Genomic DNA, 24,897 nt, shown 5'->3' on the forward strand with positions numbered 1-24,897 from the left:
GTTCCCCAAATCACTTGCCAACACCTGCCCCCTCCAGAAAGGCTGCTGAGGTTCCCTCCATTCTGTGATCCTGTTCAGTCCTAAGAGCAAGATCAGCAGCAGGGCTTTATTGGTTATCAGAACAAGGTCCCAGGTGCTCCTGCTGCCTCATGGCCTCTCTGGGGCCCCCTTTCCTCCCTCACCTTCTGCAGGCTCAGGGGCTGATGTGGCGCACACTGGAGAAGGCAACTATGTGCAGAGTCCCCGTGTCTGGAGATAGGACTGAGACTTGAACTTGAAGCCAGTGCTGAGCAAGCTGTCATACCCCTGCCTCCACTTTACCGAGTTGCTATAGGCAGGGAGGCCCCCCAAACCTTCTGAATGAAGCCTCCACCTGTCGACTCTCCTATTGTGGCATGTGGAAGCCCATCCAGAGACACCAGGGAGTCTTCTCAAGCCCAAGACTGATACTGAAACAGATTGAGTTACCCCTACCCAAGAGGCCAATGTCAAATCACTTGCCACTGGCATTTGTCCTTTCCATGACCATCGGCTTGACTGACGGCCTCAGCCTCTGAAAAGACAGCCAAAGCTAACTTCTAGCTTTGTGGCAGCCATTATACCCCAAAGTGGGGCCCTCTTTAGAGTGCTCAGCATGGTTCCAGCACCTGCCACACATTTCCCTGACCAAACGCAGACCCTGTCATAGACCTGTGTGTAAAATATCCCCTTCCAAGCCCTGTTACTGCCTGCCCTTTCATCCTCCTGAAACTAGCATGAAGAGCTTGAAATTGCTGTGACCTTTCATTTTGACTTCCTCCCTGGTACAGGTCCTGAAGCTTGGCTCACAGTATTTGTCTGTGTTGGCTCTAGCAGCAGGCTCTTCCAGTTTCAGAACAAACCTAGTCACCCTGGGGCATTGTTTATCCAGTTCTCCTCCCCTGGGCTCCCTGGCCACAGTCCTGTGGTTGGTGTCATCTAGCTGAAAACTGACTTGCCTACAGTCCCCAGGAATGTGAGGTGTTACTCAAAGCTAATAAGCCTGGTTCCCAGGTATGGCTTCACACAACACCTCTGTATACTTGTCAACTTGGGTTTGTATATTTTTTCATGTAAAATAACATTTACCCATTTAACTGATGGCCACCTTCCTCGGAGAGGCCCTCCAAGCATCAGAGCTGCATGTGGGAAGACTGACAAAGGGAAAACTTGTGCTTATAATTGCTGTTTCCCAAGACTGATCATGCAAAATTTAAAAGCCAACAAGATTCCTAAGTCCTTTGGTTCTACTAGAAGTCCCAAAGGATAGTAGCCATCAGTTAAAGACAGTGAAATTGGAACTACAAAGGTGAATGTAGACCCAGTCTATTCTGTTGGCATAAAGTTTTTAGGAAAAAAAGAAAGGCTTTATGGAATATAAGCTAAAGAGGAATAGCTTGCACAGTTTGGACAAAATATAAGTACTCTTACCAATAAATATGTTTCAAAATGACAAATAAAGCTCTCCCCATCTGGCAGCTTGGAATCCCAGCAAGAAGTGATGGACACAGGCACAATGAGCTATGTACAGAGTGTAAACAGTAAGGCCCTGGAGGGAAGCAAGGGAGCAGGGCCGGTGATGGGTGTGCAGGGCCAAGCTGGGGGTGTGGGTAGGGGGAGTGGGCCCAGGGGAAATACATCAGGCTTGTACGTCAGCCGTCTAACAGGCCATCAAAACTTGCAGGTGGTTGGTGACAGGTGCAAGGGGTTCCTCTGGGTGGCAGTAAGGAGAAATGTGACCACCGAGGCCCCCTGGCTCCACTGACCATTTCCCGGGGGCAGCGAGAAGGCCTCCGTGTTCTTCCTCCCGAGGGGCATGGGCAGGGGCAGGGGTAGGCTGCCTGGCCATTTTAGGGCTGCCTGTCGATCGGGCTCCAGGCCAGGCCGACCAGCAGTTTCTCAAACAGAAACAGGACCCAAAGACTTCACAGGTCTCCTAGTCCTTTTTCCTAGGAAAAGAGATCTGGACACCTGTGTCCAGCAGAGGGCCCCAGGATTGCCTTCAAGCCTCCACCCCCAAAGTCCAGCCACCACCTGATCGGTTTCCGAGTCTCTGATCTACAAAGGCCTCGTGAACAAAGCCCTCCTCCCTCCCCACAACGCCCCTGAGCCCTGCCTCGCGCACTCTCCTCAGCCTAGCTCGGGAGTCCTTAAATATCAGTCTCCCGGAGGTTGGTATAGTCCGCTTCGTCATAGCCCTGGCAGGTGGCGCCCTCCGCCACATCCTGGGGAACGCCGAGGGACACGGCCTCCACCTCCGCGCGCAGCGCGCAAGCAGCCTCTGCGCGCTGCGCGCCCCCGGCACGGATCTTGTGGGACAGGCTGGAGACCTTGGCGCGCAGCTGCGTCGTGGGTCTCCGGAAGGGCCCGAGCAGCCGCCACTCGCGGAAAGTGCTGGGCAGCTTTCGCCGGCCAGGGACCGCGGCTCGCGCCTCTGGCGTGCCCGGGGCCAGGGGAGCAGTGAGGGCCAGAGGGGCTCCGGGAGGCGCGGCGCCCGGGCTGGGGGCGTAGTCGGGGTGCGGGCCGCTGGTCGAGGCCCGCCAGTGGTGGCCATAGACGCGCCAGAGAGGGCGGCGGCGGCGGCGGCGGCGACATTGACAGCGCAGGAGACGGAGGAAGGCACGCTTGAACTCGCGGCTGGAGCAGGGATAGATGAGTGGGTTCACGCAGCTGTTGAAGTAGCCCAGCCAGAAGATGACCTTGAACACGCCCTCGGACGGCTTTAGCTGCGGGAACAGGGAGCCTGTTGGGAAGAGACCCACGGGGTTAGCTGCTCCAGCCGGGAGCCCTGAGCACAGAGGGGTGAGCCTCCTACCCCTCATGAGCTGAGCCCAAGCCATCCACCAGGTGCTGTCAAGGGATTCCCCCTTAAGGGTTCCCTCATAAGTCAGGAGCTCCATGAAGGTGCACTGGGGAAGAATAGGCATCGCCACATCTACTCACTTCTCCCTGAAGTTGAACCAGGGGAGATAACAAACCAGAGTAGAGTTAGGCCGTGCTGCTTTTGTCGGACAGAGCTGGTGTGGTACTGACAGTTCCTGCAGATCTTCCTCTCCCATTCGGTTATTGCAGATGTTGTGACATGTCCTCTATGCACTCCACTACTTGGAAACGACAGCCCTAGAACTCACCACTACATCTGGTTTAATGCTTTGCTTTGGAAGTTCATTTCACACCAACTCACAAATTGCTCGTGAAAATATTTTGACAACTTCTTCAATAAAATCAGTTTCACTTGTAGTCTTTTGTATTTTGTTTTATGCTTCTGAAAACATACTTAGAAGAAAGTCATGATGATCCCTAGCACAGAAGAAATAAGAACCCATTTAATCAACATTAAATGCTGACCGGTGTATATACCAGTCCAGGCATTGTGCTGGGCTCTTAGATGTGAGGACACTTAAAACCTTGGTCCTTAGCTGGCAGTGTGAACAAGGTGTCACTGATGCAGGAGCTGGGAGCTGTGCTCAGTATGTACATACAGGGAGGAGCCCGAGGCAGAGGGACAAGAGTCAGCAGGATGGAAAGGGGCAGAGGAAGGGAGGGAGGGGCAGGTGGGCAAGAGCATGCCAAGGAATATGCTGCAGGGTAGACTCAGAAAGTTGTACTGGGGAAAGATGATGAAAGGCCTTAAATACTGGAGACTTCAGCTCTTATTGTGGGTAGGTAGGGGCCATGAATATTTTTAAGGAGATAAGAGACAGGGCCTAGAATTAAGACTCAGTAAACATAGAGCCCATGTTCTGCTGGAATGCAGGACAGTCAGACTGCCGCATTCTGTGTGGTCGGGGAGGCTGTGAGCTGGCTTTGAGGCAGCAGAGTCCCAGGCATGGAATCGCAGCTGTGCCAGGAGGACTCTGCTCTCTGTAAACCTGTCTCCTGACATTGTCCACCAAGGACTGGAAAGAAGTCATGTTTCTAGAAAGGAGGACTAGCTGCAAAGGCACAATCTATCCTGAAAGTAATCACAGAGGCTGGCGGCGCAGCTCCATGGTGGAATGCAGTCTAGTGTGCACACGGCCCTGGGTTCCATCCCCAGCATTACAACAAAAACACGATAATGGGTGGGGGGAGGGAGATGGCTCAGTGGAATAAGCACTTCCCTGGCAAGTGCAAGGCCTGAGTTCAATCCCTGGTTCTGCAAAAACAAAAACAAAAACACGATAATGGATCTTTTTTTTTTTTTTTTTTGGCTAGTTCAGCTTGCCTTAAGTGCATGTGTGTTATGACTTTTGGAGCTGGGGATCAAACCGCGGTCCCCTTTGCCTGACTGGGTTTGCCCAAGTGGCGCTTCAAACAACTGACCTAATTGGCAAGCCCCCTCCAAATACAATAATGGTAGCAACAATATACTGGTTTTGATTTACCCCTTTCTTCCTTCTTTGGGAAACAAAGGGGGGTGGGGGGGAACACACAGCCCTTGGAAGGGATTGTTTCTACCTCTAAGAAGTGTCCAGAACCAAGAGCTGAGACATAGTGGGGTTTGGGGTAGCTGGAGCATTAGTTAGGATGTGTCTAGGAGCTCACTTTCCCTGAGAGATGGGTGGTCTAGTCCCTGGAATGTGGGGACCACCAGAGTGGGCCCAGGCTTCTAAGAAGGTGGTCCTTAAGAACAGCATCCCTCAATGGCTGCAAAGTCAAACCGAGTTCCGAAAATAACTTTGTGACTCAGGCTGCGATTCTTTTATATTTAGCCCAGGATGACAAGTCAGTGGACTGATTTCCAGTGGTGAGTCTGAAGCTGGCCAAAGGGCATTGGTGCCAGCTCCATTTTTATTTAGATTGGTGGGCAACAGGGCATTTTATAGCACAGCCTAGGTCTTATTGTGAGCATTGACATTCTAATTTGCGCTCAGTTGATTTGTGCAAAGCCTGCTATGAACCGGATATTCCTTACACACGAAGGAGCTGGACTTCAAGTCCAGTCTTCTAGCCCTAAGACGTTCCCACTATGACCTTACCTTGGGCTCTTACTTACAAAGAAAGTAACTCTTGCCAACTAAGTTTTGTCTTACTTTGGGCTTTCCAAGAAAGCGTCTCTGGGACAAGGATGCAAATGCAGCTCACTCATTTGGCAGGTATTGAGACACCTCATGTGAGAAAAAGCTACGAGGACAAATGGAAGCCAATTACGAGGTGTGTTAGTGAGTTTGCTATGGACGGCAGCAGCTGGGGCTTACTCCCACTAGGGGCGCTCTAGGTGGTGGTGCAGGACCTGAGGGGCAGAGCTGCCCTGCCAGTGGGGAAGGGAGGTGGGGTGTTTATTTACACTTTCACATTATTTTGTGCTGCTGCTTCTGGGTCTTGATTCTTTTCCACTCACACTGCCTGCGATGTGGATGGTTGAATACGGACAGGCAGAGTCCCTGGGACAGTGATGCAGGTAGGTGCTCAGGCAGAAGTGGGCCTATATGCACGGAAAGTCTGGGGTACAAGGGGGTGCTGAAGACATCTATCTTATTGGCTCTCTGCCTTCTGTGGCCACGTTGCCTAGAAAATGGCGACATCTGTGCCTTGAGCTCCAGACTCTGTGGACAGCTGCTCCCAAATGCCATCTCCTGTTCTTCTCAAAGGTGACAGTCTGAGGCTTACACTGCCTCAGCCCAGAGGACTCCAGCCTCCCGCCCCCCTTCCCTGCTTCCCCTAGTGCTGCCCCTCAACATTCTTGCAGTGTACACAGCCTCCTACAGGGATCTCTGGGGACGAAGGATAGTGGGCTTCCCTCCCCCCACATTGTGTGTCACGAGCAAACCTGGGAAGGGGAACTGCTGCAAGCCTTCTGAGAAGGGGTGCTGCCCAGGACACCTGCCTGGCCGTGGGGCATCAGTAGACAAACGCCTCCGCAGCCATTACCAGTTTCTGCCTGGTCCAGTCCCTTGGAGTTCTGGCTACTGGGTCACCCAGCTGCCTCTCCTGCCTGATCTCCCTGTCTCTTCCCAGCTACCAGCACATACCTTTGCCTGCTTCTATTCAGACATCCTGGGACAAGGATGCAAACACAGCTCACTCATTTGGCAGGTATTGAGACACCTCATGTGCGAGGTGGTTTTGATACAGTTTGTCCCCCAAAGATTGGCAGGCCACAGGCAGGTCCCAGTGTGAGTGGAAACATTAAGACAGGGGTCCAGTGGTAGGCAACTAGGCAGGGGGCTCCAACCGCATGAATGGGTTAATGCTGTCTGGTGGGACTGGGATGGGTCTCACATGACTGGAACACGTCTCATGGGAGTTACCTGTTCTAAAGCAAGGTCACTAACTACACTTAGTTCCTTTGTGCATAGCCAATTCTCTTCCTGCTTCTTTTCCACATGTGACATACCAGAGGCTCTCATCATGCGTTTCAGTTGCCAGAACCATGGGCCAAATAAACCTCTTTTCTTTATAAAGTACCTGGCTTCAGCTATTTTGTGTGTGTACCGGGATCAAACTCAGGACCTCACACTTATCAAGCAGGCACTTATGCCTCTTTTCTTTATAAACTCTTTTCTTTATAAAGTACCTGGCTTCAGCTATTTTGTCATAGCAACATATCTTTGATGAAGACAATAGGAAAGTCTCAGTGGGCATGTGGTGGTGGGGGGCTCAGGACCAAAACCGGTCTTTCTAGTTGGGCAGCCCTCTTTTTGGCCACTGTGAGGTCTCCCCTATAGCCCGTGCCCTGCAATCCTGCTTGCAGCAGATTCCAGTGAATAAAAATTGATCTTAAGAGCTGTCCTTGAAGGGCTGGGGCAATAGCTCAGCAGCATAAGTGCCTGCTTGATAAGTTTGAGGTCCTGAGTTTGATCCCGGTACACACACAAAAAATAGCAAAGCTGTCCTTGAAAAGGAGGCCTCATGGGATGACCGTCCTGCAGCTCCCTCCTCTCCATCTAGGCCCTGACACCACCTGCTTTTCTCCATGGCACCAGCATCTCTCTGCAGTTTCATGTTTGCTTTTGTGCTCCAAAGCCATGTGGTCACAGTGATCTCGGGCTGTCCCTAGCCATGCCAGGCTCCCCGTCTGGGCTTTCACCTTCTGCACATAGTGGTTCTGGGTGCCCTTCCTCCATACCTGGTAGCACCAGCTCCCAGGGCACGCCCTCCTGGAAGCCTTCCTGGTACTGTCCCTTCTTGACCTATCCCAGTTATGCACCCCTCCTCTTGCTTCTAAGTGGCAGAATCACTGGAGATAGAGATTGGTTTTCTGCTTGTTCTGCTCTTAAATGCTTTGCCCACAGTGGATGCCTGATCCCTTGATGGATTCTTCTCCTTGTTCAATACACTGCCTTTCATGCACTCCAATTCCTGACAGTCCCCGAGTCCCTCCACTTCTCTCTACCTCCTAGGTACAGCGTGGCCCAAGTCACCATCCTGCCTACCTGCAGTGCCTGTCTGTCCTCTGGTCCCTTCTGCTCACAGTACTTTCTCCACACACCAGCCTGGCAGTGGGGTGGGGGTCCCTGCAAGATGGAAGCCTGAGCATTTCATTTTTTCCCTTAAGACCCATTTTCCACAGCCAGCCTCAGCTGCCTGCTCTCTCTCTTCCTCATCTGCTCTTGGACCCTCTACCAGCTCCTGGATTCCTAGCACCTCCCTCCTCCTCAGCTTGGCCAGTACTCCTTCCCTCCTCTGCCTTCCCACATCTACATCCTTCCAAACTTAGGTTGGACTCATCCAGCCAGACCCTGACCTGGAAGAACAAGTGACTTCCTGAGCACTCGAAGGACCGACATTAGCTGTGCCTGGCTCCCTCCTGGAAGCTCTTTCCCCTCCCTGTCCTGTTCTCCCAGCTTGCTAAGTGCCTGGCTGCCACCCTTCTTATCCAGAGCAGCTGGCCTCCTCTCCTGTCTCCTAGACCACCCACCTAAGCCTCCTACCTCACTTCCTCCTTGATAAGAAAGGAATCCCTCCCCCTGCTCAGGCCACCAACGCTGGCATCCCACCACAGCCCCGCTCATACCATGCTTTCCAGCTGGCACTTGCTGTTCCTCTTCCCACTTGCACATCTCCAGTCACCCACTGTTTTCCCCACACCCTGTCCACCCACAGGGCCCCCAGCCTTCTGACATTGCTCCATCCTTTCAGGTTCTGCTCATCTCTCCTGTGGCCCTCAGGATGCCCCTGCTGTGGTTGTTCCTACACCCTGTGAGTAGTTTTCTTTGCGGCCCTCTCCCCACACAGCCTAGTGTTCTCTGTTCACTGCATTCTCCTGGCAATGTCATCTATGTTCACGGTTTTACGGACGAGCTTCAGAGTGACATTGCTTCCATTTCTGTCCCAGCTCAGACAGCTCTTCTGTTCCAGACCCATTGGTCCAGCTGTCTGACACACATCTATACATGGGTGCATGCTGGTGACCCTCACTTTCCCTGCCTGTGTGATGCTTGTGTGTAACTGGTAAGACTGGCAATGAGTGGCATCAACAAGAGGTACAAGGGTATCAGGGAGGAAAGCATGCTGAGGAGGAAAACTAAAGTCAGGAAGGAGGACAGGACAGGGATGTGTGTGTGTGTGTGTGATCACTACAAGCTCAAGCTTGTAGTAATCCTCCTGTTTTCAGCCTCCCCAGTACTGGAATTACAGGTGTGTGCCACCACCGCCAGTCTCAGTGGCTGGCTCAGTGTGCCTGGGGGAGCGTTTTGAAGAAGGTGGCCAGGAAAGACCTGGTGAGAATGTGGTATTTGAGTAAGATGCTGAATCAGGGGAGTCTGCGGGAAGGGCATTCCAGGCAGAGGAAACAGAAAATGCAAAAGCCTGAGAGGGCCTGATAAATGTGCAGAGCAATCATGAGGCCGATGTGGCTACAGGAGAGTCCCAGAGGACACAGATCTCACCTGGCTCCATGTGCCCTCCCACTGTGTGGGCCACCATCACCTCGCCCCCTGCTGGGTGACCACTGGCAGCCTCTCTCACCCTCTCCGTGGTCTTATCCCATCCCAGCAGCTAGAATGACGTTTAAAAAAATGTGATCAGATCTTGTCACTCCTGTGCTCCACAGTTCTGAAGACCATAGCTGCCTCAAGAGGCAGCCACTGCTGACGTGGTGACAGATGGATGAGGGTATAGGAAGGCCAGGCCCCTCACCCCCCAGTGGCACAATTCTGTGCTGCACTTTTTGCTCCAGAGGTCCTAGGTGGGGTGAGGGAGTCCAGCTGGCCTTTGGGTTTATCCTTCTATGCCAATAAGTTTCTGCCTTCCTCCCACGGGCCTCCTGAGAGCACCTGACGCAAGAGACTTGTCAAGTGAGTGGATATTCCTTTTTTTGCTGTTGTTACTGGGAATTGAACGCACGACCTTACACTTGCCAGGCAGGTGCTGTGCCACTGTACTATGAGCTCTGTTGCTTGGGCCCAACATTTGACCCAGGGATTACTCCTTAGTCACTACCTCAACTCTTCTGCCCCTTGCTGGAACAGATGGGCCTGGTGTGTGCCCTGGTGGGTTGGCTGCCTTTTTTGCTTCTGAGGGCAGGTGGTAAGGTCACAGGTGGGAAATCACCACACACGCCTCCTGGTCTTTTTTCTCTCAGGGCCTGAGTTTCTGTCAGCAGTCATGACTGTTCCCACCTGCCTTCCTCTGCTCCCCAAGGTGAAGTGGCTACAGCTGGGATAAATGTCCCCCACAGGCCTGTGTGTTAAACGCTGTCGTATCCCCAGAGACCCTAGGAACAGTGTCCTAGAGTGATTTGGAAGTGCTGGCAATGTGAAGAAAAGGGGCCTAGTGAGAGGCTTTTGGGCCACTTGTGTCCCCAAAAAGGATAATAGGACCTAGCCCTTTCCTTTTTCTTCTTTTACCTTCCAGTCTTGAGGTGAGCGGTTTTGTTTCTGTAAGCACAGCTACCATGATGAGCTGCCTCACTGCAGCCCAGAGCAACAGAGCCAGCCACCACAGTCTGGAAACTCGCTACCTGTTTGCCAGATGAACCCGCTCTCTTTGTAAGTTAGTTAGCTCAGGTATTCACACGGACATGCAAAGCTGACTAACACGGGGTGTACAGGTCAGAGTCTAATTAGTGTCCAGGGTACCAGGTATCTGCTGGCCAGGTCTTTCCTGTGTAGCAAAGTAACACATTGGCTGGGTGTGCCTGTCACATATCATTGGGGAAACTGAGGCAGAGGGTTGTTTACAGACTGGATTATTACAGGCCAGTTCCTTCTCCTAAGGAACAGGAATGGTCAGGCCCAGGAGAAGCTTCTGAGAAGGAGGGTGAGGCAGGGAGGGACCTGGCTGTAGCTAAGCAAACTGGCTGTGTCCCTGTGAGGACAAACAGCTCCGAAGCCAAGGGGTGGACTGTGACTGACAGCACTCTGTTGGCCTCAGCAGCAGGGAATGTGGTCTTGGCAGATGGTCAGAGCTCTCAGCCAGCCTCGCTTATAGTGTTCTGGCCCATGAAACCTCAGGCTGTATACAGCCTCCCTTTTTCCTCCTCCTTCCCTCCTCCTCCACTAGTGCTTTTTCTATCCACGGTATACCACCCCCTGGCTGAAAGATAAAGAGGAGTTAAAATACCTCACCACAGATCTTCCGGTCTCCTCTCATCAGGGCTGCGAGAGAAGGAATCTAGCCCCAGACTCCCCTCCTAGCTCCCCTTTTTTCTCTAGCTGCTCACTCGAGATCTGGCCTTTTTGCTGTATTAGAGAGAGACTTCTAATAAAGTGCCTGGAGCTGAGCCTGGGACCCCATGGGGAGCGAGTCAGGTATCTGTGTGAGAAAGAGAATCCAGGTACTGGCGGGGGCATGAAGAAAGATCCTGAGGTGTCAGGGCACAAGCCAAATAGGAGGGTGTTACGGTTTGTGTCTAGAGGTCACCCCAAAGCCTCTTGCAGTCACAGGACTTTTCAGATGTGGCTGGATCTAGAGGGTGAGATGCTGGGATTAAGGATGTGTGATTATTAAATCAGTCCACTGACTGGCCCTAATCCCGGCAGTGCCAAACTGGATAAGATAAAAGGTGTAGAAATACGCTGTCAAGTTCTCTTGCTGCTTTTGCTGTCTTCTGCCACCATGAATGGTTGCCCTTCTGCCATGTGCCACCCTGGAGCCAGCACAGCCAGTTCATAAACTGAAACTTCTACAAACTGTGAGCTAAAAAAAACCTTTCCTCCCTTAACTTGTGGGTGTTGGGGATTTTGTCTCAGCAAGGAGACAACAGTAATCATGACAGAGGGACAGCCAGGAAGTTAGGGTGGCTGGATCAAGGGGGGGGGGATGGAAAGGGAAGAGGCCATTTTGAAGTGAAAGCCGTCATGGAAGGCTGTGAGGAAGAAGAGCCTGGACAGGAGCCAGAGCTCATATGGGTTGTGAGGGTGCAGAAGAGTGGCTGAGAGTGCCGGGCCAGCTGTGCTAAGCCAAAACTCACAGATGCCTTGCATTGCCAATTTTCCATGGTGAAGGGTTACTGGCAGGCTCCTCTTGCTCGAGATGGACAGAAGAGGGCTTTCTGTGCCCTGTGACTGCCTCAGGATGTTTGGGCTCCTGGGGGCTGGCAGAGAATTACTGGCCTGGCCACAGAGGCTGGCTGGTGGGGCCCCAGCGTCTCCTTGCCTCCTTGCAGGACACCCTGGGTGCCGTCCATTTCCTGTCTACTCCTGCCTCTCCTCCTTCCACTTTACTTCCTCCTCTTTGTCCCCTTTCTGTCTTCTCTTTGTTGTCATTTGCTTTGCTGGTCTTTCTTGATTTAATCTCACCCAAGCTCTCAGTGACCAAGAGCATGGTTCTGCCAAATAGCCTTCATGCTTAGCCACACTGGACCCCAATCCAGCCCAAACCTCTTACCTCTGAGGCCACCTGACAAATGGGTCCCAGGTCGGAGCAGAACAGAAGCTTCCCAGTCAGGGCCTACAGTCTGGGAGGCCAAGTAGTGCCCGGGACAGTATCTGCCAGGCCCACGCTGGTGCTCAGCACGGTGTCCTGTTTTCCTGGGTTTCTACCCAAACTGAGGAAAGGCAAGTAAGTCCTCATGGGGCCTGGAGACAGGGATACTGAGTGGTGGGCTCAGGGTCTCTGTGTGCCTGGAGTCCACGTGGATCAGGTCACACAAGAAGCAGTCACCTTCAGTGGTTATGCCTGGGTCCTCCTCATGGCCAGCATCCAGGGCACGAGGGATTGTGCGGGATGTGTGCAGGGTTGAAGGGTTGGGAAAGATTGAAAGTGGAAAGTATGGTCTGCCTGACCTTTAACCCTGGCCCCAGCTCATCCTCTGACCCAGGCAAGAAGCAACATATACTTGAGTTCTGATTTTTATTCTGGCACTTATGAGCTGAGGGACTCTGGTTATATTACTGAACCTCCTTATGCCTCAGTTTTCTCAGCTGTAAAATGGATCTGAGAGCATGTACCTCACAAGACCTAGAGGAGGACCAAGTGTCTAGCACATGGGGTGCATGTGTTTATTGATTAATTAAGTCAGGTGAGACAGGGAGATGGAACAATGACACATAGTGATGAGATATTCAGATTGGAGCCACTGACCAGGGGTGAAAAGGGGAGGAAGGGAGGTCCACTGTCCTCCTCTGGGCCCCAGAGGATGCACTGAGGTGCCATTTGCCAATATGTAAAAGGCAGGGGCACTGACAGGCTGGTAGGGGGAACAGAAATGTAAGTCAGGAAAAGAAGTCGGCATGGTCAGAGTGAGGGAGTACGGCAGGTGGAACAGTGGTCTCCAAGATGTCCAGACCTGTCAATGTCACCTTCCACAGAGAAAAGGACTTTGTACATGTGATGTGGTTAAGGATCTTGAGATGGGGAGATGAGCCCCTACTGCACAGGAGGGCACAAAACAATTACAGGGTCAGGAGGGAAAGCAGTCATGAGGTCGGAGTCAGAGAGAGGGGTGAGACTCAGAGGCAGAGGTCCGAGCACGTGAGGCGGGGTGAAGGGCCATGAGCTGCACCATGCAGCTGGCTCTGGGCGAGGTGAGGAAGCGGATGCTCTCCTCTACCTGGTTCTGCAGAGAGTCTGCTTTTAGGACTGCTGACGTTTAGAAGTGGGAGAAAATACAGTGTTTTAAGCCACTAGGCTTACGGTAATTTGTTCCAGCTGTAATATAAAACTAGTACAGAGAGGCGGAGGGGCTGCTGGCACCTCAGGAGCTGGATGTGGCCTGAAAGGTAAACACGTATCTGCTGCGAGAGAAACATCCTAGGAAGGCCGAGAAGGCAGAGCCTGAAGATTGGGGGAGGAGGAATGGAAGGGATGACAAGAGACCGGAGGAGAGAGGGCCAGCTGACAGATGGGGGTGGATGAGAAGGCTTGGAAGAGCCCTTCAGTGTGAGGACCTTGTAGCCACTGGTGACAGCGCAGGGCTGAGGGGGGACGACAGCCGGGTGAACGGCCCAGGTGTGCTGGCAGGTGAAAGATCAAGGTCAGAATGGTCTCTGAAGAGGTGAGTGGAAAAAAGGAGACAAAGGGGAGGAAAGAGCACAGTGAGAAGGTGAGTGGGGGTGGGGGGGTGGGGGGGAGGGGAGCTGGGCTGAGGGAGGGTCGCCTTTAAGAAAGTGCTACTTTCACAGAGAGCACATTGGCCAAGCAATGGCTGTGACTCATCCACATGGCTGACACTGACAAAGGTTCTACAATCTGAGGTTCAGGATCTCAGGATAAATCCTGAGCAGATTTCACTGACCTTATCAGACCCAAAAGCTACAACTTTTGTTGCATAGGTCCTGCTTTACTTTGGTCTTAACCATCCAGCAGAAAAGTATAAAAATGAAGTATAAGAAGTAAAGTCATGCTGTTATGTTGAGCTGTGGGGGACTCAGGTCACCAATTTCTGACACTGCCAATCAAACGGAAGATCCAATACTATTATGGGCTACTGGACTCTTTTAGAATATTTTGCTGAGTTTATACACCTATAATATTCAAATAACAGAACTAAACAAAAAAGGGGCTACAGATGAATGTCCATTTTGTATCTGTGTATTCAAAGTGGTTAGGATAGATATATAGTTACATTCTCTTAATGAACAGAGGGATTTGTTTTAATAGTGTTTGTAAATAGGATATCATGTCCACATCTTGTACAGCAATTAACCACTAGGAAGAATGTATGCAATATGTTAATTATTGAAACTGTCCTACCAATTTGGTTTGAAACTGTCTCATTGTTATTTGTTTCTCAATAAAATTATGGGGGAAAAAAAAGATTGTGAGCCCCTTACGAGACCAAAAGAAAAAAAAAAAAAAAAGTGCTAAATATGACTGTTGGCTCACTTGCTCTGTCTCTGTCTCTGTCTCTGTCTGTCTGTGTCTGTCTGTCTGTCTGTCTGTCTGTCTGTCTGTCTTTCTCTCTTTCTCTCTCTCTCAGGAGAGGGATAAGCAGCGGCTGCTAGGAAGATGCCTTAGCACACAAAGAGCTTTGAGGGATAGTCAGAGTTGACAGGGAGCCTGCAGGACTTTTGGGGTATCCCAAGGGTGGCTCAGGCAGAGCCCTGGCTATGGAAAGTGGTTTTTCTTCAATAAGTGCTCAGCTAGACCCTAGTTTTTCACTGGATTGGGACAGCTAGTTGTTCAAGTTTTGGAATCACACATGCTGGCTGATGTTTGATAGCTTGAATTTGACCATAGTGGGAATATTTACATCATGAAAATGGGCAGATGCTACAACTCAGCCCCATCCCAGCAACTCTTGCTAGCAACTGCTGCTTACCAAGTGTTGAACTCTGGATTCAGGACATGGGGCCAACAGGAGCAGGTGGAAGGGAGGAGTTAAGAGGGCTACAGAGGATGAATGATGGATTATGGACTGCCTGGGCAGGGCAGAGAGGCACAGGTGACCTGAGGGACAGGAAGCAGAGCCTTGGATGAGGCTGATGACTACATAGATGTCAATGGGAACCAAGGAAGGAGCATGAAAGCGATGGACTGGGATGGCAGAGATTCACTGATGATGTGGAGGCGGGGGGAGATAAAGTGGGCATGTGGGCTCAACCCTGGCCCTCAGAGGAGGGAGGGAGGAAGGTGACTGTAATCTGGACATGAAGGTGTCATGATAGGTCAGCCTCAGTATAATAACATCACATTGATGACCAGGGTAGAGGTGAACTTGGGGAAGAAATCTTGTGACCCAATACTCAATCTTTAATGAATGAGGCAGTGATCAGCAGTTCACTGAATGTTTGGAACACATAGCAGGAGTTGGGCAGAGAACAAGATCCTCAGAAGAGGAAAGATCTAGAAGAACCAAAGCCCCCCACCCCCAGGCACTAGTATATTTTTTTCTTTCTAAAAAATAAAATGTATTTTCTACCTCCGTCCCCTGGATTACTGACCAATTCAGTATCAACAAACAGATGAAAGCTCAGATTGTGTCTCCAAAGAGAACAGGGCTCATTAGAGAAATGACTAATTCCAGTTCCAGGACTTTTGAAGCTGAGCCTGAACTGTCTCATCAGACCAGAAAACAAGATTCTCCACATTGTGCCAAGGGTCTCAGCAGCCAACTTGAATGGGTGCCCTCCAGCCAGACCTGGAGCAGTGATGTCTAGAAGATATCACAGCAATGTGGCTATTTCAAAATTATGACATTTTGTGGTGCTAAACATTCCTCAGTGGTTACCTCTGGAAACAATGCTGGAGCACTGATTCCTCTCCCGATAGATAATGAGGAGCATGCATATTCAGGATTATCTTCCCCTCTAGACACTACTTCAACCAAACAGCTAATTGTGAGTTATTTTTAAAATTTAAAATTATTAAAACCCCCTAAATTTTCAGTGAATAAATGATAGAATTAGAATATCGCCACTTTAAGGTTCAGGCCAATAGCTTCTAAAGCCAGCAGGCGAAAAGCTGATGGATCAGTTCATAAAGGATAGATCAGGCTGACAGCACCAGGACTCAGAACAATCCTGACATCACCAAAGAGGATTTTTGTCCAAACCACGTAAACAAAATCTTATCGAACCAGTTCACAGGAGGTACAGGGAACAAAGTCACATGGCAAATTGCACTGTGGGGATGGAAACTCCAAACTGGGATGTGTCCAGGGATAAGCAATTTGGCTTCTTCACCAAAAAGCAAAGTAGGAGGTGGGGGAGGATTTGAACACTAAGTAGATATCTGAAATTAAACAGTTATTTTAATGCATTATGATGGATCCTTTAATAAAGACCTTATCTTCTGGAAACACATAATGAAAAATAGGCAAATGAAATGATATGGTGTCTGGACTCTTCTTCAAGATAAACTACGATGGCTAGTGAGATAGCTCAGTGGACTAAGAGTCTGCTTTAGTAAGCTCAGGGACTATGCTTCGATCCCTGGTTCCGAATACCACACCAGCCCTGCTCCTAGGGCACGTTGAGCCAGTGACACAGTCTGGGCATTGTGGCACATGCCTGTAATCCCAGTGCTGGGGAGGTTGAGAACATGAGGATCACTATGAGTCCAAGCTACGGAGTCAGACCCTATACCAAATACCTAAATGAAAGAAAAAAGATAAACTATAGTGGTAGGAAAATGGATAGGGATTGGGATGAGCCACGAGCTTTGGGTAGACACTGGATCACAGGTTCATGCGGCTTCACTATGCTGCTCTTTACTAGGTATCTGTTTGGAACTTTCTATGATTAAAAACATCAACGCCCAACCCAGTACATTAAAGATGGCTGACTTTTAACAGAGAGAATTTACACTAAATGAAACAAGCTAATCACGGGACAAATACAGTGCTCCATGATTCCACTTAGATCAAGTAACCAGACAGTCAAATCCACTGCACAGTCAAAATGGAGTGGAGTGGTGGTCCTGCATTCTTTATAGGAACTGCTAATAACAGGCATAAAGTTTCAGTCCAGAAAGATGTCTGAGTTCTGGAGTACAGCATTGCTTCTACCGATAATACTATATACATGCTTGACATGACATTAAGAGAATAGAACTCACATTAAGCAGACAAATAATAAAGTACCGTAATACCACCATAAAGTAAATAAATGCAGAGCTGTGCTTGCCACCCAGACCACAGACATGGCAGGATGTGAAGAGGTCCTGGGTTCCACTGCTTCCTTTCCCGTACACATTTATAGAGCATCTACTATGTACTATGGGCCACAAAAGCGTAGATAGGAAACTTAGTATCAACCCCTTTGGTAGGACTTTAGGCCAAGGCACAGTGATGTCACTGCTGAGCATCCGCCACAGAAAACACCTCCTCCTCCTTCTCTGCATCTGCAGATGCCTATCCAGGACCACAGAGTTTGGAGATAGGTCCTTTAGCACCTGGCCGACAATCAGACACACCTGCCTAAACCACTCTCTCCAGATGGCCACAGCATGCCTCCCACATGGGATACCAGTCCCACAGAATGATTTAGCCTCTCTCTTGCCTTCACTTGTCTAATTAAGGCAGTTGAATTGACAGACAGTTAAGTTTGTAAATGCATACATTTAAGCATACAGTTTGTTAACTTTACATATGTATGTATCAGTGTAGTCACTGTCCAGAGCACAAGATACAGAACATTCCCAGCCTTACAGAAGGCTGGTACTGGCTTCCATTTGGTACCACCCACCACCTCTCTCTCTTTCTCTCTCTCTCTCTCTCTCTCTCTCTCTCTCTCTCTCTCTCACACACACACACACATCACAGGCAACTATTACCCTGATATTTATTGTCATTGATTAGTTTTACCTATTTTTGACCTCCTTACACAAATGGTACATATGCTTTAAATTTCCAATCTGGCTTATTCTGCCCAGTATAAAGGTCATGAGATTCACTCTTGTTGTGTGCATCAGTATTTTGTGATTTTTCCACATTGAACCATAATCCAGTCTACAACACACAGCTTATTTCTCTCTTCTCTGGCTGATCCTAGCCTCATCTCTTGATCCCTCTTCTTACAGACTACACATACAGGTCTCCTACGTCGGCGGCCCCTCACCCATATGGCCACTGTTCCACACAGTGAGTTCCTTTGGCCCTCAGGCTTTGTGACAGGTACTGACCACTGACAAGGGCAGTGTGTTGTGGGAAAGTCTGGAAAGTGTTTGAGAAGCGCTAGATAACTCAGTCTTTGTGGCCACTGAAGTATCACAGGGCAGACCAGAAATACAGGAGAGAGGTCCAGATGTGGCCTGTGACTGGATAGAGCAGGGTCCTGGACACTGACTGGACTGTACAGGGACTTTTGATACCACAGCCTCTGCACACACCTTGCAGTACATTTGGGAGGGGCCCTGGGCTCTGAGCTATGGTGCTGCCCTGGCTGATGGCATTGAGAGGCCAGTGAGGCTCAGTGCTCTGCTTCTCATAAAAGAACTGTAAGTGCGAGCCTGGGGGACCAGGCTGGAATGACAGGCCAGTGAGGCTGGCATGCATGTGTCTAGGTCTTGCAGGATAGTACCATCTCTGGGCTTGGTTGGGGAACACTGGCCAGGCAGGCCAAAGCCAAACACAGAAGAGTACTGCTGCCAAGAAGACACCAAGGAGAGATGAGGCCCTTGGCGGCCCCTGCAAGAGTAAGAAGCTCTTCTGCAGATGGGTGCTTGCCAGGGACAGAGTTCTCTGGTCCAGCCTATCCCTCTCTCACTTGCCAGGAAGGTGACCTGCATGTCCACACCAAATGACTGGTTTAGATCACTAGGGAGAGGATACTTATGCATCCAGTGTCCCAGGTGCAGAAGTTTAGTCAGGTCCACTTCTGGCCAGCCTACCCTGCTGCACTGCAGCTGTGCTGGCCTCCCTGATCCAGGAATTCCCAGGCTGTGACTCTGAGTACTGCCCCCCCCACAACCCCGACAATGCAGATTTGGGTTGCTCTAGACAGCAGGCCACAGACTGCCTGGAGAGAAGGGGACCATTTGCACAGCTTCCTGTGATTTTCCACGGTACCCAGCCCAACACCAGCTTCCTGAGCTGGGAGCATGTGTCTAACCTGGGCAGGACTGCAGGACTGGCGTCTGTGTTCTCTCTTAGCCAGCCAGAAACACCTCTGAGACCAAAAGGGGAGCACTACTTGTAATCACACAAGTCACCAGGTGCAAAGTAGGACAACCCCAGGGAAATGGGGACATGTAGTTGCTATGCATGGAGCAGATGGCTCAGCTGGTATCAGCATGGAAGGTTGAGCAGGGGAGGCACTCTCATGAGGTGAGGGGGCCTTTACATGTCCCCTTATAGCCCTGGCACCCAGCAGCTCCCTGATGCCTGGAATCATAGCATCAAACAGATGACATAGAAGGCTGCTGTTTTGTGACCCTCTGTCAGTCTCAGGGAAACCTATGCTCTGAATTCCCTCCTTGGGGGAAACTGGGGCAACCAGAAATATGGAAGATGATCCCCAGTACCTCTGGACCCTTCAAAATTTTAGATACCTGGTGTCTGTGTCCCCAGGGGCCACTACAACTCAGGACAACTCTCTGGTCTGAACCACAGCATTTTGGCTTACAGATGGAAGGCAGTCCATGGCCTGCTTTGCCAATGCCCCTCTAGGACTCAAGGTCTTTTTTTTTTTTTTTTAAGGCTTTTGTTACCTCTGGGCAGTTGGCACTACTCACCAGCTGCTGTCTCTGATTCTTATGAGCTTTGTGTGGGGAGATGTGACAGTGGTGGCCTCCTGGGTGCCTTCGAGGCCATGGTCTGTGGCCCTTGCAGACACACACACTACCTTTTCCCAAATCTTCCATCTCTGATGGCTGTCATATCCACTGTGGCCACCAGGACCTGTGAGGAGCAGCAGCCTGCTCTGAGTCCTGCTCAGGCCACCAGGAACTGTGAGGAGGGAGGGGCCACCTGTGCAGCTGCCCTGCCCCTCCTGGCTGCCTCCTGGATTCAAAGCAGGGGCTCTCAAGGCTCTGTCCCTAGTCCCTCTCTTCTCTTCTCCTTCTATCCTTTTTCTGGGAGACTGTACCCCATGCTTGTGAAAGGATCCCATCCTTGTCCACTCTGTCCAAGCTCCCCACATCATCCGTACCACCACACACGGGAACCTCCATATCAAGACATGTCAGCCTCTTGGTGACAGAATCCCCAAAAGGCTACTGCTCAGAGCATTCTAGTTCCTTCAAAGCCACCCTCCTTCCAGGCCTGGGGGTGTTGGGACCTCCTTCCCCTTCCCTTCCTACATAGCCATTCTTGGTCCTGAAGCAGCCTCCCCCCCACTCCTTGCCCTTAAAGTCATATAGGGCAGACAGGAATATTCTGTTTCCTTGCTTGGCCTCTGTCCTGTTGCTCATTAATGCCAGTTCCACTCAGTTCAGTTCTCGGCGCAGCCCTGAGCCCTTGGGTATACAACCCAAGTGTACAGCTGGACTTTGCATATGCATATACCCATGCCATGTCTGCCGGCACAAGGGCCCTGTGCCATGTGCAAGGGGAGTCAGAGGTGTAGGGATTGGCAAACAGCTGTGAGTTCCAGCAAAGGGCAAGGTCATAGAAATTTAGGGATAATTTCCTGGAAGAGGGGTCATGTGATCTGGACCTTAAAAGCAGAAGCAGCCTTTTGCAGTACTGACATTAACAGTGAAAAGTGAAAAAAAACCAAACATCCATCACGAGACTGGATCAAGGCACCATGGAATGCTCTCAGAGGTACTGCTGCTGTTAGAATAGCCCAGCACTGTATAAATAAATCTCAAGGATGTGATGTTGGGTGAAAAATGCAAACTGAAGGATGATATATACAGCAGGTGCCGTTGGTCTAAGCCTAAGAACACATAAAGCAATGCTATACTTTGTTATGAATGTAGGTGTTTGCAGCAAGAATATACATAGATATGTGCAGGTGATGAATGGCAGATTCGCTCCTGGGAGGCAAGCGAGAGGCGAAAGGAGGAGGACAGGGAGTTGCAGCTGCGGTTTGTTCCTGTGGAAGGAGTGAGAGGACCAGATCTAAGGCAAATATGGCAAAATGTTAACATCTGTCAGGAAGGGTGATTACAGGTTCATGAGGGCTTGTTGGAGTATTGCCTCCTCAGTTGTGCATTATTTTGTAACTAAAATTTTAAAAGTTAAAATAAAAAATAGAAAGGGAAGCAGCTTTCTATACACAGGCCAAGCATCCTGCTTAGGCTGTGGGAACCAGGCGCAGGGGAGGAGGAGTGGGCCACATCTGGGCAAGGCGGGAGCAGGGCTGGGGGGTGGAGTGCGAGGAGCTGCGGCTCCCGGCTGGGTAGGCAGTTGGGGAGGGGTGCCAACTGCTTAATTGTCCTATCCCCAAGAGCGCTGCTTTCAGAGCACTGCACACTCTATTCCCACAGCAGCCTTTGCCGGGTGATTTCTAAGTGGAGGATTCGCTCATTCCTTACTCTGAGCTGGATGCCAGTATACCTGGCACTCACTAGTACAGCAGTCACATTCACACAGGCCACTCACACTGGTGGAAGTAATGATCACTCAGTCTGACTATCACCACCATTATTAGGTGATGAAACAGACACAGAGAAATGAAGTGTTCTTTCCAAGCTTACACAGCCAGTAAGAGGCAGAGTTGGGATTTGAACACAGCCTATCTGGCAGCAGAGCTCATGACCTTACTACAGCATTCTATTGCGCCTCACACACAAAGTGCTGCTGTGGGGGCTGTGGACTCAGGGATGACAGCCTTACCCTACTGAGAGGAGGCCATGTAGGGGTGGAGAGATCCAGATGAGAGAAGAGCAAATGCAAAGGCCCAGAGATAGCCCAGGGCTTGGCACAGAACCAGGAGCGGACGGGAGGAGAGGCAGGTGCATGCAGTAGCCAGGACCAAGGCAGACAGAGGTCCTGGTTCTATGTGAATATGCATGGATCTCATTTTGGAGCAGACAATAACACATGGGAAGGCCGCCTTCAATGGGTCCTGGAGAGAGCTGCATTCTGTTCCCAGGACAGTGGGGAGGCATTGAGAGACTTGGGAGCCATGTGGCACATCTGATGCATAATGTATAAAGGTCACCATGGCGGCTGTGTGGAGAGGGCCTGTAGGTAGCAGGAGGGAGGCCACTGTCTCTTCTCTGACTCAGCCTCGCAAGGTGGCAGGGCCATGGGAACGTGATACAGGGCAAATGTCCTCAGAGAGCAGTTTCTTTCTCCTCCTGTGCTTGTCCAGCCCCAAGTCTTGCTCCAGGGCTTCTAGGAGGGGATTTAGGGGTGGAAAGAAGTCCCTGAGAACAGCTTTCCACATCTTGGAACTGCAGGGCAATTTGTGAAGGAACCAGGAAAGGTCCCAAGAATACAGATGAACTCAGAAAAGAAGTCATGATAACAAATTAACTGTTCACTTGAAAGTCTGCCTCTCCCTTTCCTGGAACACCTTCAGAGCCCTCCTCAGCCCAGAGGAGGTTCAGAAGCAAGGCCCAGAGGCTTTTTATAAATAGCAACCTGGAGTCACTCTCCAACCGGAAGTGTTCTGGGGACACCTGGCAGTCCCTGGTGTCTGCCTATGTGGGTGGTGCCTGGCCAGGCCGCTGCTCGGGGATGCACACATACCGGCCCAACGCCTTGAACCTGCTTCTGGCAGGGGTTACATGTAGGAGTCACAGATACTGCTGACCACATGCTAGTGGCAGATGTCTGCATTGATTTTCATGAACTCTTTTAGTAGTCAGAGTTGGGAACATAAAACAAGGCCAGGGTTTACAAAGGTAACTAAGAGGGAGAGACAGCGAAGTACCCTGTAAAATGAAACCCGCAAGTACAAAGAGCCCCTCTTCTCTTACAAAGAGACCAGGCAAGTTGCTAAATCAACTGCCGGGGTCAAGTGAAGGGTCATCCTCACCTGCCAGGAAGGCACCATCACAAACTGGGGAGGAAGAGCAGGGCTGAACCCGCGGGGTCACTCACCGAGCGGCAGGACGAAGAAGAAGGGGAACCAGCAGAGCACAAAGACGCCCACCACGATTGCCAGAGTCTTGGCCGCCTTCTTCTCGCGGGAGAACTTGAGCAGGCGCACGGACAGCGAGCTGCGGAAGGCGTGGCCCTTGGTGCTCCTCGTCCCGCTGCGCGTCCCGTCCACGCCCGGAGCCGCCCCGCGACAGTGGATGCGCAGCACCACCTCTGAGGCCTTTCCACGTTCGCGCTTGACGCCGGCCTCGAGGCTGCGTGTAGTGCTGCGCGCGACCACGTACACGCGACAGTACATGACCACGATGACAGCCATGGGAAGATAGAAGGAGCATACGGAAGAGAAGACAGCGTAGCCCGCCTCCTCAGTGATGCCACAGAAGCGCTCGTCGGGGGGCACAGGCTCCTTCCAGCCCAGCAGCGGCCCCACTGACACCACGAGGGCCACAGCCCAAAGCAGCGCCAGGATGGCTGCCGCCTTGCGCTCGGTCATGATGGCTGGGTACTTGAGCGAGTGGCGCACGCCCACGTACCGGTCCACGGAGATGGTGCATAGACTGAGGATGGAGGCCGTGCAGCACAGCACGTCCACGGCGGCCCACACGTCGCAGAAGGCCCTGCCGAACGCCCAGAAGCCCAGGACCTCCATAGTGGCTGAGAAGGGTAGCACCGTGGTGCTCAGCAGGAGGTCGGCCACGGCCAGGTTGACGATGAAGTAGTTGGTGACTGTCTGCAGGTGGCGGTTACAGGCCACGGAGAGGATGACAAGCAGGTTGCCCGCCACGGCGGTGAGGATGAAGGCCGCTAGAAAGATGCCCACGCCCACACCCTGAGCACTCACCACCAGCCCCCCGACGGCCGCCGTGCCGTTGACCTCTCCGCCCGCACCAGCACCCCCAGGCTCAGCGGCTGTGCTTCGGTTGTCCTCACCGCCGCCCGCGCCCACCACGCCGCCGCTTCCGCCCGCTGCCCCAGGCACGCCGCCCACCGCCGGGCCCTCTGAGGCCGCCGTGCTGCCCGCGCCGCTCCCACTGCCGCCCGCCCCGCAGCCCCCGGCGCTGCTGTCCGGGCGGGGTCCCTCGAAAGTGACGCTCAGGAGGTCCTGGAAAGTCATCTCAACGCGCAGCCGTCGGGGGCAGAGCTGGGGCGCTGGGCGAGCGGCGGGCAGGCGAGGGGACCGCGGGCATAGCTGCAGAGCTTCGGTCCAGCCACTTGCGCTGCTCCGTCGGGGTCCTGTCCAAGTTCTGGGGACGCGGAGCCGCTACCCGAGGTCAGAGCTGGCAGGTCCGGCAGCAGCCGGGGACCCCAGGGCCGGTCAAGAGCAGGACCGAAGAGCCGGGGCCGGGCCGTGGTCCGCTCAGAGAGCGCCGGGGCGAGTGGGCAGAACGGCGGCTCCGGGACCCACGGTGCCGGTAGCGGCCACTGCAGCCTCCCAACTGGGCGAGGGAGGCGGGCCGGAGGAGGGGCGGCGCGGGAGGCAGGAGGGGACGGCCGGCGCGAGGGGCCGCACTCACTGGAGAAGGGGCTGCGCGCGGGGCCCGCGGGTGCCAGGGTCCGGAGGGGCTGCGGCTGACGCTCGGCCCCGCAGCAGCCACCTACGCCTCGCAGCGGGCGCCCGCGCCGGTCCTCTGCCCTCACGGTGCCCTTCGCGCCCCCTCCCGCCGCTCTCCTGGGCCTCGTCCTCCACTGCTCTGAGCTGCGTCCCTCTTCCTCCCGCCCTCTCCAGCCTCCTGGTCACTCGCCGATTGCCCTTGGGCGCGCAGAGCTTAGAAGGCGCGATTCCCAGGTCCTGGCTCCCGCTCCGGCCGCCAGAGAGCAGCAAGTGCCCGGGTTCTGCGGACTGCGGACCAGACCGCGCAGTGCCGCGGCGGGTCGCCTTGCCTCCGGAGAATAGTACCTGGAGGAACTGCCGCTATTCTTTCCTTCTCGCCGGCCACTTACCTGGGCAGGGGCTCAGGCATTCCTGCCCAGCGCCGTGGCTTGGAGAGTCCTGGAAGTGGCCAAAAGCCCGTGCTGGGCCAGGGCTGCTTTTGACTGGCCCAGGAACCAGAGTCTGTGTGAGTGCAGCCCTGGGGTTCTACCCACTTCACAGTGATCCACATAGTACCAACTTTTGCAATGTTATTTTACTC

The 24,897-nt window shown here is 52.3% G+C and overlaps 1 protein-coding gene across 1 annotated transcript; it reads right to left on the minus strand.

The window, feature by feature from the left end:
• Nucleotides 1-24,897, minus strand: Adra1d (adrenoceptor alpha 1D). Its single transcript, XM_004634273.2, has 2 exons — nucleotides 22,766-24,897; nucleotides 1-2,761 (listed from the first exon to the last, which is right to left on the minus strand). The coding sequence occupies exons 1-2, from the start codon at nucleotides 23,877-23,879 to the stop codon at nucleotides 2,169-2,171; spliced, it is 1,707 nt and encodes a 568-aa protein (XP_004634330.1). The 5' UTR covers nucleotides 23,880-24,897; the 3' UTR covers nucleotides 1-2,168.

This window comes from Octodon degus, unplaced genomic scaffold, assembly GCF_000260255.1.
Source record: "Octodon degus isolate 3935 unplaced genomic scaffold, OctDeg1.0 scaffold00060, whole genome shotgun sequence".
Lineage (NCBI taxonomy): Eukaryota > Metazoa > Chordata > Mammalia > Rodentia > Octodontidae > Octodon > Octodon degus.